Source organism: Oncorhynchus keta, chromosome 15 (assembly GCF_023373465.1).
Source record: "Oncorhynchus keta strain PuntledgeMale-10-30-2019 chromosome 15, Oket_V2, whole genome shotgun sequence".
In the NCBI taxonomy this organism is placed as follows: domain Eukaryota; kingdom Metazoa; phylum Chordata; class Actinopteri; order Salmoniformes; family Salmonidae; genus Oncorhynchus; species Oncorhynchus keta.
Genome location: NC_068435.1, coordinates 12,741,771 through 12,757,741, shown reverse-complemented (window position 1 = coordinate 12,757,741; position 15,971 = coordinate 12,741,771). Strand labels below are relative to the sequence as shown.

The window sequence follows — 15,971 nt, the reverse complement described above, 5'->3', positions numbered from 1 at the left end:
ACCCTACGTAGTGCACACTTTTGACCAGAACCCTACGTAGTGCACACTTTTGACCAGAACCCTACGTAGTGCACACTTTTGACCAGAACCCTACGTAGTGCACACTTTTGACCAGAACCCTACGTTGTGCACACTTTTGACCAGAACCCTACGTAGTGCACACTTTTGGGGGGGACCTGTTTTGGCCCGTGAACGTTACTTTTAAAACTACTGGCTGAAACGATACTTTTATAACACTTTCACTACACATTTTATTTTATTCTATTATATCCTTATTTTATTTCCACCATTTCAATGAATACAAGTCAGAGCATAATGCATTCCAACGCCCTTTACATGCATGCATAAAGATATTAATTTATGAGGCATTCTGGTCATGCTGGAATGACAGTAACTCAGCATGAGACGACTGTATTGCTCCAAAGGCTAAAGGAGACCCTGACATGTGTTAATGACAGAGAATAAGCCCACTAAACCCAGGGACTATGTGAATTATGCGTACGCTTCCTCCCACCGCATACACATTTGAAAGGGAAAGGTTGCGTGCCAACCGATACTCTGTTCCCTACAAAGTGCACTACTTTTGACCAGAACCCTACGTAGTGCACTATATATGAAATAGGGTGTGATTTGGAACGCTGCCATAGACTCAGTTGGATCACTGGCAAGCTTGGAATGATTACATATTTGTCTTTGGAAGGAATACTGTATGCATACCAATGACGTGAATAATTCCAATCCTAGAGTGGTTACTCACTTGCTTGGTGAGGTCTATAAATGTTTCAGTGATCTGGGATCCTTCCAGATCCTTCTATCAACCCTTCTGACTGTGTAATGCACTACCATTACGTTTGTCTCTTTTGACATGATTGAACCGTTTGTAAAAAAATTAAAATTAAAATTAAAAACATTTTTATAATATGTCGTTTATTCCAATAATTACTCTCTAGACAATATATACAATTTACAACTACAAGCCAACATAACATATTATTATAATAAATTATTGAATTAATACAAGCAGTGGCAAGACATTTAACGATAAACAAGATGAATATTGCATATTAGTATTCTTACACAGTCTGTTCATGTTTGCTGTCTAGATGGGGAACATTTTAATTGATAGCTGTAAAGTCAAATCTCTTCAGAAAGTCTCTCATTAAAAAGGTACAGCTTTCCACAATCACACAACTAGTCAGCGACAGGCATTGCACTGCAAGGGAATTTGTAAGGTTGCGTGTGTGTGTGTCCGTGTGTGTGTGTCCGTGTGTGTGTGTCCGTGTGTGTGTGTGTGTCCGTGTGTGTGTGTGTGTGTGAGTGTGTGTGAGTGTGTGTGTGTGTGTGTGTGTGTGTGAGTGTGTGAGTGTGTGTGAGTGTGTGTGAGTGTGTGTGAGTGTGTGTGTGAGTGTGTGTGAGTGTGTGTGAGTGTGTGTGTGTGTGTGTGTGTGTGTGTGTGTGAGTGTGTGTGAGTGTGTGTGTGTGAGTGTGTGTGTGTGTGAGTGTGTGTGTGTGAGTGTGTGTGTGTGAGTGTGTGTATTGTGCTACTCTCGGCTTACGACGCTACAACCAGTCAGAGGAGTCGCTGGTGGCCTCCCCTCGTGGCTCATTGAAAACACAGGACCGTGACCTCCGGCGGTACATAGTGGTCCCGGGGCCTTTTCTCTTGGTGAGGTGCAGGTAGATATCTGACGTGAGGAACCTTGGGTAGCAGTCTTTTTTCATCAGGCTGTAGACTTTGCTCTGCGCCGCATCAAAGCAGGTATTCGTCGGCGAAGCCATGGTCTTCTGGATGGCCACCTTGGAGGCATAGTCGATGTTGACCTACAAGACAAGTGACACTATTATGAGTATGTTGAGTGGATGTGGCTAATCAACCTTTAGATATGGTGATATGGTAATAGCACCACCTTTCCTTCTGATTGGCTCCCACCGCAAGTTTCACTATATTGTTTAAACCAATCAAATCTACTCTGATCTCTACAAGCGCATAGGACGTCGGATCTAGTGGTACATTTTGAGTTGGGCCAGTGTGTGCCCAAAGTATGTGTCACTTTACACTCAGTTTAGTACCAAATGCATTCTATTGGCAAGTTGAACCACTTTCAGGTCAGTCAGTGGAAGAGAGGTCAAAATGCAGTCGTGGAAGGTGAAGAGCTACAGTTTATGGCTGGCCCAAGTCTCACTGAGGCACTGTTTTGAGTTGACTTTACTCAGAGCCTCCCTCAGGCTTTGGTTTGAGTTGACTTTACTCAGAGCCTCCCTCAGGCATTGGTTTGAGTTGACTTTACTCAGAGCCTCCCTCAGGCATTGGTTTGAGTTGACTTTACTCAGAGTCCTCCATATAAGTAGAATGTGGTGTCCATGTGACACTTTTCAGTCTTCACATGTCACTGTCCTTGCAGCACATTGAACACCAGACTGAAAAGGCGTGTGGTTTTGAAGTCCTTGCTTGCTTATTATCTGACTGAGCGAATGTCTTGATCTCAAACTGAAAGTGTGTGGGTGTTTATATCCCTGGTTCAGTTGCTGCTAGTCATAGAGAAAGAAAACCACACGGTCACATCAGTCTTCATCCAATGCTTCCTGTGGGTATAAAGTCTCTAAACCACATGGTTCTGCAATGGTCATGTCTGTCTCACTAAGGGATTAGAGCAATTTTAAATCACATGGTTCTCAGGGCTCTTGTTCTTGCATCTTACTCATTGCAACTTCTGCATAGTTCCTGTGCATAGTTTCTAAAGGTCACCGTATGTATACCAGTGAATGCTGATGCATCTAATCAGCCATTCTTCAAACTAGATCAAGATCATAGAAGTGCAAAGAAGATCAAGATCATAGAAGTGCAAAGAAGATCAAGATCATAGAAGTGCAAAGAAGATCAAGATCATAGATGTGCAAAGAAGATCAAGATCATAGAAGTGCAAAGAAGATCAAGTTAATAGTTTAATAAGTCCCATTGACCAAGCAACAGCTTCAGGGAATTTATATTGATAGGGCCCACAGTTTTTCTATTGCCACTGATACAAATCCTCCAGCAAGGCCTATTTGGTTTCATTTCACAGCACTATATATATATATATACCTCTTTTGGGGCCTCGGCTTCAATGAAGACAGAATACATGTGCTTGGCTTTGGAGATGAGCCGGATTTCCGAGTCGATGGTCTTGTACTCCTCACAGGCCAACCAGAACTCAATGTTCTCCTCACTGAACTCTGTCCTGAGGAACTGAGAGAATGACTCCACTCCGTCTGCATCAGGGGAGAAGAACATACTCTTTAATGATCTATTGGATTCAACGAGGAGGTCTATGTGAAAGAAAATTAGCATGTTACCAGAGTAATGGCCACAAAGGGATCTGCATTGTGCCCACTTGAGGCTAATGCTGTAGATGTGTTACTGCGTTACTGTGCAAGCATCCGATTGATTGAATTCCAGACTATATTCACTGAAAGACATGCCTTATATTTGTTTAGGCTACTTGTTTATTATTATTATTTTTAGTTTTGTTTTTGTTTATTGTTTATTCATATTCATAATATAAATTCCAATGCTCTATAGATTCCAAACTTGCTCTCAATGAGAAGTGGGAAAGATAATATTAAACATTCAACCACTGATCTCTGTAACACTCTAGACCAAAATGAGTTATAGCTGTTAGAAAACACTCTTCAATAGACCTATCAGGAAGTTAGACAGGTTTGAACATCTTACCAAACACTGAAAACATCTAGTCAAATTCCATTGTTCTTCTCTAACCTTTAATTTCCCAAAAGACACTGTTTCTTCCCATTAAAGTTGTGCTTTGAACAAAAATGGTTTAGACTTTGTGAATAAATGAGATATCGCTGACTTCCATCTAACCTGAATGTCTGATCAGATCTTCAAAGGAGTCGCTCCATCTCAACGCTGCCTCTGGTGAGATGCTGAAGAAAACAGTCAGAGATATCATTTAAGTCCTCTGCTAATGATGCTGCATTCATTTGTTTATATATCTTACGGGTTGATCCTTTTGAAAGCTGACGGTGGGCCATGTTTAGATCCTGTTGTTTCCCTATTGTATTTGGATTCAGGAAAAGTAACTGCATATTGCATGAATTTAAAGGGATAATTCAGCTAAATTTTATATTTAGCTTCATATTCGTTTCCTTGAAGTAGTATTTGGGCGATGCTGCTTTCAAGGTAAGGTAACAATTATCTAAACATGTGAAATATACCTTTACGATTGAAAATGGGCATCTGGGGCAATTAAACATGTTAGGTTATTCTGCGGGGAAATCTCTTTCCATTGCTTTGCCTTTACACTTGACTGATGTCTTACTTGTTGTGGGTGGTGGCTGTCTTTTTTTCTGGACTGATGTTTTCATGGGAGCCTGACTTGGTCAGCAGAAGGCTCAGTCGGCTCTTCTTGTCTTTCAACCTGCAACCAGAAGGAATGAACACTGGTGACTCTCAGAAGACACATACTGTAACTGTACATAATGATAGTAGTACATTCCGGGTTATTCCACAGCTGTTGAATCATAATGCACAAAATCACTAGCCTGGTCCCAGATCTGTTTGTGCTGTCTTGCCAACTCCTACGGTTATTGTCACCCCAAACATTGTTTGAGTCGACAAGACGCCACCAACATACAGTAAATGGGAACCAGGCTACAGAATCACAACAACAGAGGAGTGAACCAGACATTTTGTTACTCGTGCTGAGAACCTTTAACATGGATGTTCACATGACAACTGAAAAAAGTAGTCCCTGTTCTTTCTTTTCACCTTAGGTCACATGACATAAAGGTCAACAGATCATGCATTGTTTCCCTGAAGGCAGCAGTGGCATCTCATTTATGGATTTGCCCTTGAGAATACTAGCAAAGCCAGATGGCATCAGTGAGCTAACCAACATTCTGAAACTAGAAACCAACCACCAAATGATGTCCAGAAACACAGAACAAAGGCAAAAACCAAGGGAAATGTACTTCTGCACCTCAACTCAGACAGCCACAGGAAGAGCAGCACTTTCAAGAGCATTTGCATAGACAGGAATTCACGGCGACAGCAACTGAAACTGTGTCGTGAAACTATCATTCACGACAACTTCTATTTCCCTGTCTCTAATTCCTTTCTAGGTTGTATTATTCAACTGTTTCAATAGTTCATAGATGGATTTAACAGTGTCACAATTTACACCCATCGCGTAGAGTCATTTCGTTTGCCTCACTGTTCTACATCAAAAGTATCAACAAGAGACAGCTACAAACTGAGACAGCTACAAATGACTCATTAACGCCTACTGTAAGGCTCCAGTTGCCTTGGCAAATACTCTGACGCAAATAAAATGAACCAAGGTACATAACTCAGAACTGTTCATTCTAAGGTGTCACCTTAATGAAGAAATGTTTGTTTTCTCATCTCCAGCTATTTGAGGCCATGGAAAAGGCTTTCAGGTACACATGTACAGTCTCTGTAGAAACAAGTCAAGCATGGCACTATGGCCAACCCTTTACATCATGAAGTTGACAGCAACACTTAAAGAGTGGAAGAATAAGTCCCACTTAAAGAGTGGAGGTCACAATATCAGATTGCATATTCATATTAAAGGTATACTTTGTCTGTCTTTCTCCAATTCTTGTTGCGCAATGCAAATATAGGAAGTGGCATTCTTACTAAATGTAATGAAAGAAGGACTTAGAATCTTCATAGAATTGTTCAAGGACACAAAAAATAAATTGCTCCTTTCAATAAAATAAAAAGGATCAGAAGATTTCAAGTGAGAAAAAAATGACCTACCTGAAATTACTAGCTTTCATTCTCGGTGCCAACAAGTCCTCAGGACAGAGCATTTTGAAATATGCTTCCTCTTTTGGGGCAAAAAAGTTCAATTGAGGAAACAGAAAAACAAGTGTTTCCATTCTAGCTTCCTTCTAACTTTAGCATATATGAAAGCAGAGCACAATCAGTTCTTAGTGCTCCTTTAACGCCACGGTGTGTCCCACATCTCTTTTTAAAGCTACAACATAGCCCAAACATTTCCCCAGTACCTTCCACGCTACTTCCTGACCTAGGTAAACTACTCAGTTTACCGCATCATCAGTGACAGAGAAAATCCCCCCACGCTCAACATCCTGCTTTAAACTGAGCAACTATGAACTTCACAGAATACAATAGCTTCATATTAGCAGATAAACCCTGTCACTGTTATGACCACCCCAGATATCTGGGTAGTTGTCTGACAATGCATGATCTAACAGTGACTGATTGTGGTACTCTGATTATGTTGTCGCACAATATACTGTAGATGTCATATCAGGCCATGTGTCTGTAAACTGCTGAAATGAACAGTGTTGCATCATAAAAAAAACAACACACAACTAACATTCCAAATGAGCATTATCACCCAATGAAGCCACAGAGGCTTTAATACTTCACAAATGAAAAAACACACCCCCTCACATTGGGATAATACTAAGGATGGTGACGTTTCAACCTCTCAAAGTGCAAAACACTGTCATTCCCTTGGAGAGAGTAATTCTGCGATTCTGGTATATGAGATGGAATGAATAGTTAAATGGGTATGCATAGAGGATAGGCTGGGTATAGGCCTGGCGGTTTCCAGGGCAACAGGCACCTTAATATAGATAGACAAACTCACTGTGACATGGCGGAGAGCAACAGGGAGTAGGTGCCCTAGCAGGTAAACAGAGACAAATGTGATGTCTTTGTTTAAAGGCATAGAAGAGGAACAATAACAACCAAAGAACAATGTAGTTGTATGTCCTGGTTCATAGTACAGTATGACACCACACCAACGACCTTATGGTACTGTCACGCACCATCAGTCCTCTGCTCACAGTATACCATATCAGTTATACTCATGCCATCTTAATAATCACAAGACAACACAAGTTGAAAATGGCAACTTGCGTTTGTTGACATTACTGGACTTCAGCATTTATTAAATGCTCATGTACTTCTTATGAATGGTATATGTATGGGTTATGAATGAGTTATATATAGGGGCACGTCAAATAAAGTTGTACCTAGAATACTAGCTAGCTCACATACTTCACTGCTTGTAGAAGTAGCTACTTTATTGCACTTAAGGTGTATGGGGGTATAGCCTTTTGTTTTGTTTAAGTCTGCTGGACTGCGACAACACTCAAGAGCGCCGTCCCATAGAGGCAAGTTAATTACTACCAGTTGAATCATTACAACCAATTAAAATGAAAGTCTATCAAATTAGTTTGTAAGCCCGGGTGTGGTTGACTCATTAAGTATTCTGGGCCGAATGACTGGAGGATCGATGGCTCTGCAGAACCGAATGAATGCCCCCAGCTGGTCACCAATGACTTGATTTGTTTCATTATTCAAAATAATATTCAGATAACCATTACAGTTTAATTACCTTGCAACCGGCTCCTGCAATTAATTCCAAAAGCAATATAGCTACACGTCGTCAGCTTGAACACTGTAGAGGAAAAGGTCGTTTTTCTGTCTTTATGGATTTTCAGGAGGTTTTAAAATGTTGATTTACTTGGAGTGTAGTTGCTGAGGTGGGTGGATGAGTAGATTCAGTGTAGCTAACACACTAGTTGAAATGAAGGCACCATTTATTTTTTTAAACTGTGGGTTAAATGTAACTGACACCATACGTAATGTATGGTGAATGACACACAGAGAACAACACATCGGAATCAGGGTGACAGGTGCGGTGGTTTGTGGTTGTCTCTCCTACGTTGGTTGAATGCCCTTATTGTAAATCAGTCTGCATTACGCTGTCTGTTAAAATGACTACCAAAACTCCATCCTGGTAAAGAGTGAGTCTGGGTAAGGCCTGAAGAAAAAGGGAAATGAACGTTGAAACTGAAAAGTGCTGACTTGTGGTGCGGGGGAGCAAAGAGGGAGGTGCTTCCTGTCTGATGTTCTTCCAAATAAAGAACTGTTACCATAGTTCAGGTCGGGTCTGTTCAGGTCAGATCTGTTCTGGTCTGGACGGGTCAGATCTGTTCTGGTCTGGACTGGTCTGGTCTGGTCTGTTCTGGTTGGGTCTGTTCTGGTCAGATCTGTTCTGGTCTGGTCTGGTCTGGTCTGTTCTGGTTGGGTCTGTTCTGGTCAGATCTGTTCTGGTCTTGTCTGGACTGGTCTGTTCTGGTCAGATCTGGTCTGGACTGGTCTGTTCTGGTCAGATCTGTTCTGGTCTGGACTGGTCTGGTCTGGTTTGGTGTGGTGTGGTCTGTTCTGTTCTGTTCTGTTCTGTTCTGGTCAGATCTGTTCTGGTCTGTTCTGTTCTGGTCAGATCTGTTCTGGTATGGTCTGGTCTGGACTGGACTGTTCTGGTCAGATCTGTTCTGGTCTGGTCTGGTCTGGTCTGGACTGGTCTGGTCTGGACTGTTCTGTTCTGTTCTAGTTGGGTCAGATCTGTTCTGGTCTGTTCTGTTCTGGTCAGATCTGTTCTGGTCTGGTCTGGACTGGACTGGTCTGGTCTGGACTGGTCTGGACTGTTCTGGTCAGATCTGTTCTGGTCTGGTCTGGTCTGGTCTGGTCTGGTCTGGTCTGGTCTGGTCTGTTCTGTTCTAGTTGGGTCTGTTCTGGTCAGATCTGTTCTGGTCTGGTTTGGTTTGGTCTGTTCTGTTCTGTTCTGTTCTGGTTGGGTCTGTTCTGGTCAGATCTGTTCTGGTCTGGTCTGGTCTGGTTTGGTTTGGTCTGTTCTGTTCTGGTCAGATCTGTTCTGGTTGGGTCTGTTCTGGTCAGATCTGGTCGGGTCTGTTCTTGCCTGGTCTGGTAAGGTCTGGTCTGGCTAGGTCTGGTCAGGTTTGGTCAGCTCAGTTCTGGTCTGGTCAGCTCAGTTCTGGTTTGTTCTGGTCTGTTCTGGTCAGCTCAGTTCTGGTCTGGTCTGGTCTGTTCTGGTTGGGTCTGTTCTGGTCAGATCTGTTCTGGTCTGGTCTGGACTGGTCTGTCCTGGTCAGATCTGTTCTGGTCTGGTCTGGACTGGTCTGTTCTGGTCAGATCTGTTCTGGTCTGGTCTGGACTGGTCTGGACTGGTCTGGTCTGGTCTGTTCTGGACTGTTCTGGTCAGATCTGTTCTGGTCTGGTCTGGACTGGTCTGTTCTGGACTGTTCTGTTCTAGTTGGGTCTGTTCTGGTCAGATCTGTTCTGGTCTGGTTTGGTCTGTTCTGTTCTGTTCTGGTTGGGTCTGTTCTGGTCAAATCTGTTCTGGTCTGGTCTGGTCTGGTTTGGTTTGGTCTGTTCTGTTCTGGTCAGATCTGTTCTGGTTGGGTCTGTTCTGGTCAGATCTGGTCGGGTCTGTTCTGGTCTGTTCTTGCCTGGTCTGGTAAGGTCTGGTCTGGCTAGGTCTGGTCAGGTTTGGTCAGCTCAGTTCTGGTCTGGTCAGCTCAGTTCTGGTTTGTTCTGGTCTGTTCTGGTCAGCTCAGTTCTGGTCTGGTCTATTCTGGTCTGGTCAGGTGTAGATTTCAGATAAAAAAAGCGCACAGTTCTGTCAGGGAAACAACCTAAACAGAAAAATAATCACCCACAAAACACAGGTGGGAAAAGGCTACCTAAGTATGATTCTCAATCAGAGACAACGAACGACACCTGCCTCTGATTGAGAACCATACTCTGACAAACACATAGAAAAAATAACATAGACTACCCACCACAACTCACGCCCTGACCAACCTAAAACAAAGACATAACAAAGGAACTAAGGTCAGAATGTGACACTGATATTGCATTAAGCATCAGGCCCTAGGGCCCTCATTCTCACAAAGGGGGGTACGGCAGTAAAAACATCAGGCCCTAGGGCCCTCGTTCTCACAAAGGGGGTACAGCAGTAAAACATCAGGCCCTAGGGCCCTCTTTCTCACAAAGGGGGGTACAGCAGTAAAACATCAGGCCCTAGGGCCCTCGTTCTCACAAAGGGGGGTACAGCAGTAAAACATCAGGCCCTAGTTTTCACAAAGGGGGGTACGGCAGTAAAACATCAGGCCCTAGGGCCCTCGTTCTCACAAAGGGGGGTACAGCAGTAAAACATCAGGCCCTAGTTCTCACAAAGGGGGGTACGGCAGGAAGACCCTCTACAAAAGCCACAAAAGGGGAACAACTACTTCAAGGTCTCAGAGCAAGTGACATCACAGATTGAAACGCTATTAGCGCGCACCACCGCTAACTAGCTAGCCATTTCACATCGGTTACACCTTCCCCAAACTGGGTTATAATCATTTAACAAGTGACATTAGCAAATATAGGGAAAATAAAAAACATGACATTTTATTAAGCTTATCAATTTTAGCAGCCTCGTCGTTAACCCTGTTACAGTATATTGATGATGTCTTCCTAGAAAGAAGAAAATATGTTGGTGTCTGTGCTTTGACTTGATTTCCAATCATCCAGCAAATACATTGGAATTGACACTTCTCGTCTGTGGGGAGCTGGTTTCAGCTGCTGTTTACATAGTATATCAACTCTGGGATCTCCCTTACTATGTTAGACCCTTACCAGAAAGCTACAGGCTTCCAGGAAGAGAAGCTCACTCAGCTTTCAACTCGTCGGGCCTGACAGAGGCAGGCAATGACACCTGCATACCAATATCTCAAGTGACATCATTTCCTTTGAGAAACCACACGGTTAGCTCTAAACGCAGAGAGCTAACCACAGCTCAGAGACATTTGCATACTGTGTACTGTAGGTCTCAAAGCAGGGCAGCAGGAACTGCAGCCAGTGTGTGTTTACATAGATCCAGAATAGCAAATGGGGGATGTACATGGAGGAAGACTAGAAGAAGAAAACCATATATATTATATTTACAGAACCTGGTATAATGAGCAAATGGCTGTGGAAGATAAATGTATCAAGGTCTCTCTAGCAGTAACAGTATCTCAGTAGCTGTATCTCAGTAGCAGAATCTCAGTAGCACTATACCTAGCAGTATCTCTGTATCAGTATCTCTAGCAGTATCTCAGTAGCAGTATCTCTGTATCAGTATCTCAGTAGCAGTATCTCTAGCAGTATCTCAGTAGCTGTATCCCTGTATCAGTATCTCTGTTTCAGTATCTCTAGCAGTATCTCAGTAGCTGTATCCCTGTATCAGTATCTCTGTATCAGTATCTCTAGCAGTATCTCAGTAGCAGTATCTCAGTAGCAGTATCTCAGAAGCTGTATCTCTGTATCAGTATCTCTGTATCAGTATCTCTAGCAGTATCTCAGTAGCAGTATCTCTGTATCAGTATCTCTGTATCAGTATCTCGTAGCTCTATCTCTCAAGTTTTTTAAAATTTGTAAAAAAAATGTAACTTATTAATTTACCAGAAACCATGTTTCCTTATCTGATGTGCATGTTTTATCGGCAACCAAGTCTGGTTTACTCAGGCTCCAAAAAGTCAGGCTTACCATGCCCATCAATATATTTTCAATTGGGCATTTGTTGAAACTTGAAAGTGTCAGACTCTGCAGGAGTGCTTTGTCCTTTTGTTATCCTGTTATAGTCATACCAGCACACAGACTCGATGCTGCCACCTACTGCTGTGTAAAACAATGAAGCTTTCTACCCCAAGCACAATATAGCCAGCCACAACTGTCATTTGTGATCAAAAGATGCAACCTTATGATCACAAGTCCATTTCCTTGACTTCATCTCAAACTCCTATCTTTAAGAAAACTTTACTTTTCTTAAAAAGACATATAGTGGCTTTGCCCCCCCCCATATTGAATTACAGACATTAAAGGATTTCATTTCGGCCTTTGTAGGCCCAGGACCCAGGCTGTAGTGGCTCAATGGGGGTTAGTCTAAGTTAAGGTGACTGCGGAGAGCAGGGTGTTTGGTAGCGATGCACTGTCCCATCGTACAGACACTGAGTGATGCGATAGTAAAGAGGGCCGGACAGAGTTCTTTATCTTAGGTCTATGAGAGTTTCAGCGTCTGTTGTAATCAGGTCCAGATGCCAATAGGGATGAAGTCCCCACTCACCATTGCCCAGTGCTGTACAGACAGCATGACACATATAAATAAGGATTTACATGGCAAGTCGCCTTGATCAATAAACATATTCTCCTTAAGAGAGATTTCTGTCTCCTCTCTCAGTGTTGGAAAATCAAAGGTTTCAGATTAATTGTGGTCTTAACTGGGGATTGTGAAACTCATAAATACAATGTAAGTATCTGAGCTGTCGTAATCAATACAAAATACTTATAACTATTCGCAGTGCATCATTTCCCCATTAACACATCAGAAAGTTTAGTCTTAGCGTTTTTTTACATCAACAGAGCAGCACCACAGAGAATGATGAAATCATTATAAAGCTTGAGACCCTGGGTCTCGACCCCGCCCTGTGCAACTGGGTTCTGGACTTTCTGACGGGCCGCTCCCAGGTGGTGAAGGTAGGAAAAACACCTCCAATCTGCTGATCCTCAACACTGGGGCCCCACAAGGGTGGGTTCTCAGCCCTCTCCTGTACTCCCTGTTCACCCATGACTGCGTAGCCATGCACGCCTCCAACTCAATCATCAAGTTTACAGACGACACTACAGTGGTAGGCTTGATTACCAACAACGACGAGACTGCCTACAGGGAGGAGGTGAGGGCCCTCGGAGTGTGGTGTCAGGAAAAGAACCTCTCACTCAATGTCAGCAAAACAAAATAAATTATCGTGGACTTTAGGAAACAGCAGAGGGAGCACCCCCCTATCCACATTGATGGGACAGTAGTGGAGAAGGTGGAAAGTCTTAAGTTCCTCAGTGTACATATCACTGACAAACTGAAATGGTCCACACACACAGACAGTGTGGTGAAGAAGGCGCAACAGCACCTCTTCAACCTCAGGAGGCTGAAATTTTTTTTATCCCCGCCTGGTACGGCAACTGCACCGCCCACAACCGCAGGGCTCTCCAGAGGGTGGTGCGGGCTGCACAACGCATCACCGGGGGCAAACTACCTGCCCTCCATGACACCTACAACACCCGATGTCACAGGAAGGCAAAAAAGATCATCAAGGTCAACAACCACCCGAGCCACTACCTGTTCACCCCGCTTCCATCCAGAAGGCGAAGTCAGTACAGGTGCATCAAAGATGGGACAGAGAGATTGAAAAGGCCATCAGATTGTTAAACAGCCATCACTAGCACAGAGAGGCGGCTGCCTATCTACAGACTTGATATCATTGGCCTCTTTAATAAATGGAACACTAGTCACTTTAATAATGTTTACTTATCTCACATTACTCATCTCATACGTTTATACTGTATCCTTCACTATCTATTCTTACTATCTATGGCATCTTAGCCGCTCTGTCGCTGCTCATCCATATATTTTATACTTCTATATTCTCATCCCATTCCTTCACTAGATTGTGTGTATTAGGTTTGGTTGTGGAATTGTTAGATATTAACTGTTAGATATTGCTGCACTGTCAGATCTAGAATCATAAGCATTTCACTACACTCACAATAACATCTGCTGACCATGTGCATGTGACCAATACAATTTGAATAACACAAAAAAAACGATTTTGTGAAGCATTTCATATCTATGCGTATTGAGCATATCAATGCTGTTTTTCCTCCGTGTCTTTCTCTCGCATAAGATACGAGTACAATGACAACATGTTACACGGGCGCAGGTGTTGGGGCTTATCACTTAGCCACCAAACCTTTTTGACGAATCCAGGGAGAGAATCGAACACACCCCATAGCGCTGGCGGGGTCATAAAGGAGAAGTGTATGTAGTCAATGTTTAACAAATTCTTGGGGGAAAAAAAGAAAGAAATGTCAGGCCAACCACGGTGACAGGCATTCCAGCTCCAGTGACGTCTGGACAGGATGGGTGGCTTGGCAGAGGAATCGCTCGGATGATGTACGGATCACTTTCATCTAAACAATACCGTTCTGTGATTCCTCCTCAGGGACAGCAGGCTTGTTTATGACGAAAAGCAATATGTACTATACTCAATTTGTACACCACTTTCTAGTAAATTATTCATAATCTATTTCAATGGTGTTGTATGCTTAAAAATACAGTGCCTTCTGAAAGCATTCATACCCCTTGACTTATTCCACATTTTGTTGTGTTACAGCCTGAATTCAAAATAGATTCAATTGATTTTTTTTCTCTCTCACCTTTCTACACACAACACACCATAATGACAAAGTAAAAACATGTTTTTAGAATTTTTTTGCAAATATATTGAAAATGAAATACAGAAATATCTCATTTATTTAAGTATTCACACCCCTGAGTATCAATACCTGTACACCTTTGGCAGTGATTACAGATGTGAGTCTTTCTCGGTAAGACCTTTGCACACCTGTATTGTGTAACATTTGCCCATTATTCTTTACAAAATTAATTCAAGCTCTGTCAAATTGGTTGTTGATCATTGCTAGACAACCATTTTCAGGTCTTGCCATAGATTTTCAAGCAGATTTAATTCCAAACTGTAACTAGGCCACTCAGGAACATTCACTGTCTTCTTCACACCTGTATCTTGGTAGTGACTGGGTGAATTGATACACCATCCAACGTGTAATTAATAACTTCATCATGCTCAAAGGGATATTCAATGACAGCTTTGTTTTTGATTTTTTTACACATCTACCATTGGAAAACCTCCCTGCAACCTCCATGCAACTTATTATATAACTTATTAAATTTGTACTCTTAAACTTATTTAGGTTTGCCATAAGAAAGTGGATGAATACTTATTGACTTGAATACTTAAAAGACGTTTCAGCTTTAAGTGTTTTATTAATTTGTAAACATTTCTAAAAACATAATTCCACTTTGACATTGTGACAAAACAAAAATCTCAATTGAATCCATTTTGAATTCCCCCTGTAACACAACAAGTGGACAAAGTCAAGGGGTGTGAATACTACATCACACACGGCCAACAAAAGGCGGAATTTCAAAAGACTCGGATACATTTGCAGATAGAAAATGTGTTTCTGTGAACATTAAAAAAGTATCATACTTCCATGGTCGTTTCGTGATTCAACTGTGAGGATGATTGAAAATGGCTTGATTGAAGCTACAGGCATCTTTAAACAGAAGACATTAGGAACAAAACTAACATTACTCGTCTGTTATGTATTTTCCTAAACATAATTGTTCCCTGATGAGGCAATACAGGGAATGTAAAGTCCTCCACGAGAGACCATGAAGGTATCTCACATAGGAGTGTGTGGGAGCATGTTAGTGTTGTACCACACTGCGATTAAAACCCCCACTAACATTTGGTCCACTTTGCACGGCCAATTTTGCACGGCCAATTTTTCAGTTTTTGATTTGTTAAAAAAGTTTGAAATATCCAATAAATGTTGTTCCACTTCATGATTGTGTCCCACTTGTTGTTGATTCTTCACAAAAATATACAGTTTTATATCTTTATGTTTGAAGCCTGAAATGTGGCAAAAGGTCGCAAAGTTCAAGGGGGCCGAATACTTTCGCAAGGCACTATATATATATATATATATACATATATATATATATATATATATATATATATATATATATATATACAGACACACACACACACAGTTGAAGTCGGTGGTTTACATACCTCTTAGCCAAATACACTCCGTTTTTCACAATTCCTGATATTTAATCCTAGTAAAATTAATCTGTTTTAGGTCAGTTAGGATCACCATTTTATTTTAAGAATGTGAAATGTCAGAATAATAGTAGAGAGAATGATTTCTTTCAGCTTTTATTTCTTTCATCACATTCCCAGTGGGTCAGAAGTTTACATACACTCAATTAGTATTTGGTAGCATTGCCTTTAAATTGTTTAACTTGGGTCAAACGTTTCTGGTTGCCTTCCACAAGCTTCCCACAATAAAATGGGTGAATTTTGGGTTATTCCTCCTGACAGAGCTGGTGTAACTGAGCCAGGTTTCTTAGCCAGGTTCCCAGTGCTTCACGGTTGGGATGGTGTTCTTCGGCTTGCAAGCATTCCCCTTTTTCAACCAAACATAATGACGGTCATTA

The 15,971-nt window shown here is 42.0% G+C and overlaps 1 protein-coding gene across 1 annotated transcript; it reads right to left on the bottom strand.

The window, feature by feature from the left end:
- Nucleotides 1-906: 906 nt before the first annotated feature.
- LOC118372167 (regulator of G-protein signaling 8-like) lies at nt 907-6,097 on the bottom strand. The gene is made up of 5 exons (XM_052463409.1): nt 5,783-6,097; nt 4,320-4,418; nt 3,863-3,924; nt 3,083-3,249; nt 907-1,821 (listed from the first exon to the last, which is right to left on the bottom strand). Exons 1-5 carry the CDS (start codon nt 5,902-5,904, stop codon nt 1,561-1,563), a joined length of 711 nt encoding a protein of 236 aa, XP_052319369.1. The 5' UTR covers nt 5,905-6,097; the 3' UTR covers nt 907-1,560.
- Between the last annotated feature and the right edge of the window lie 9,874 nt (nt 6,098-15,971).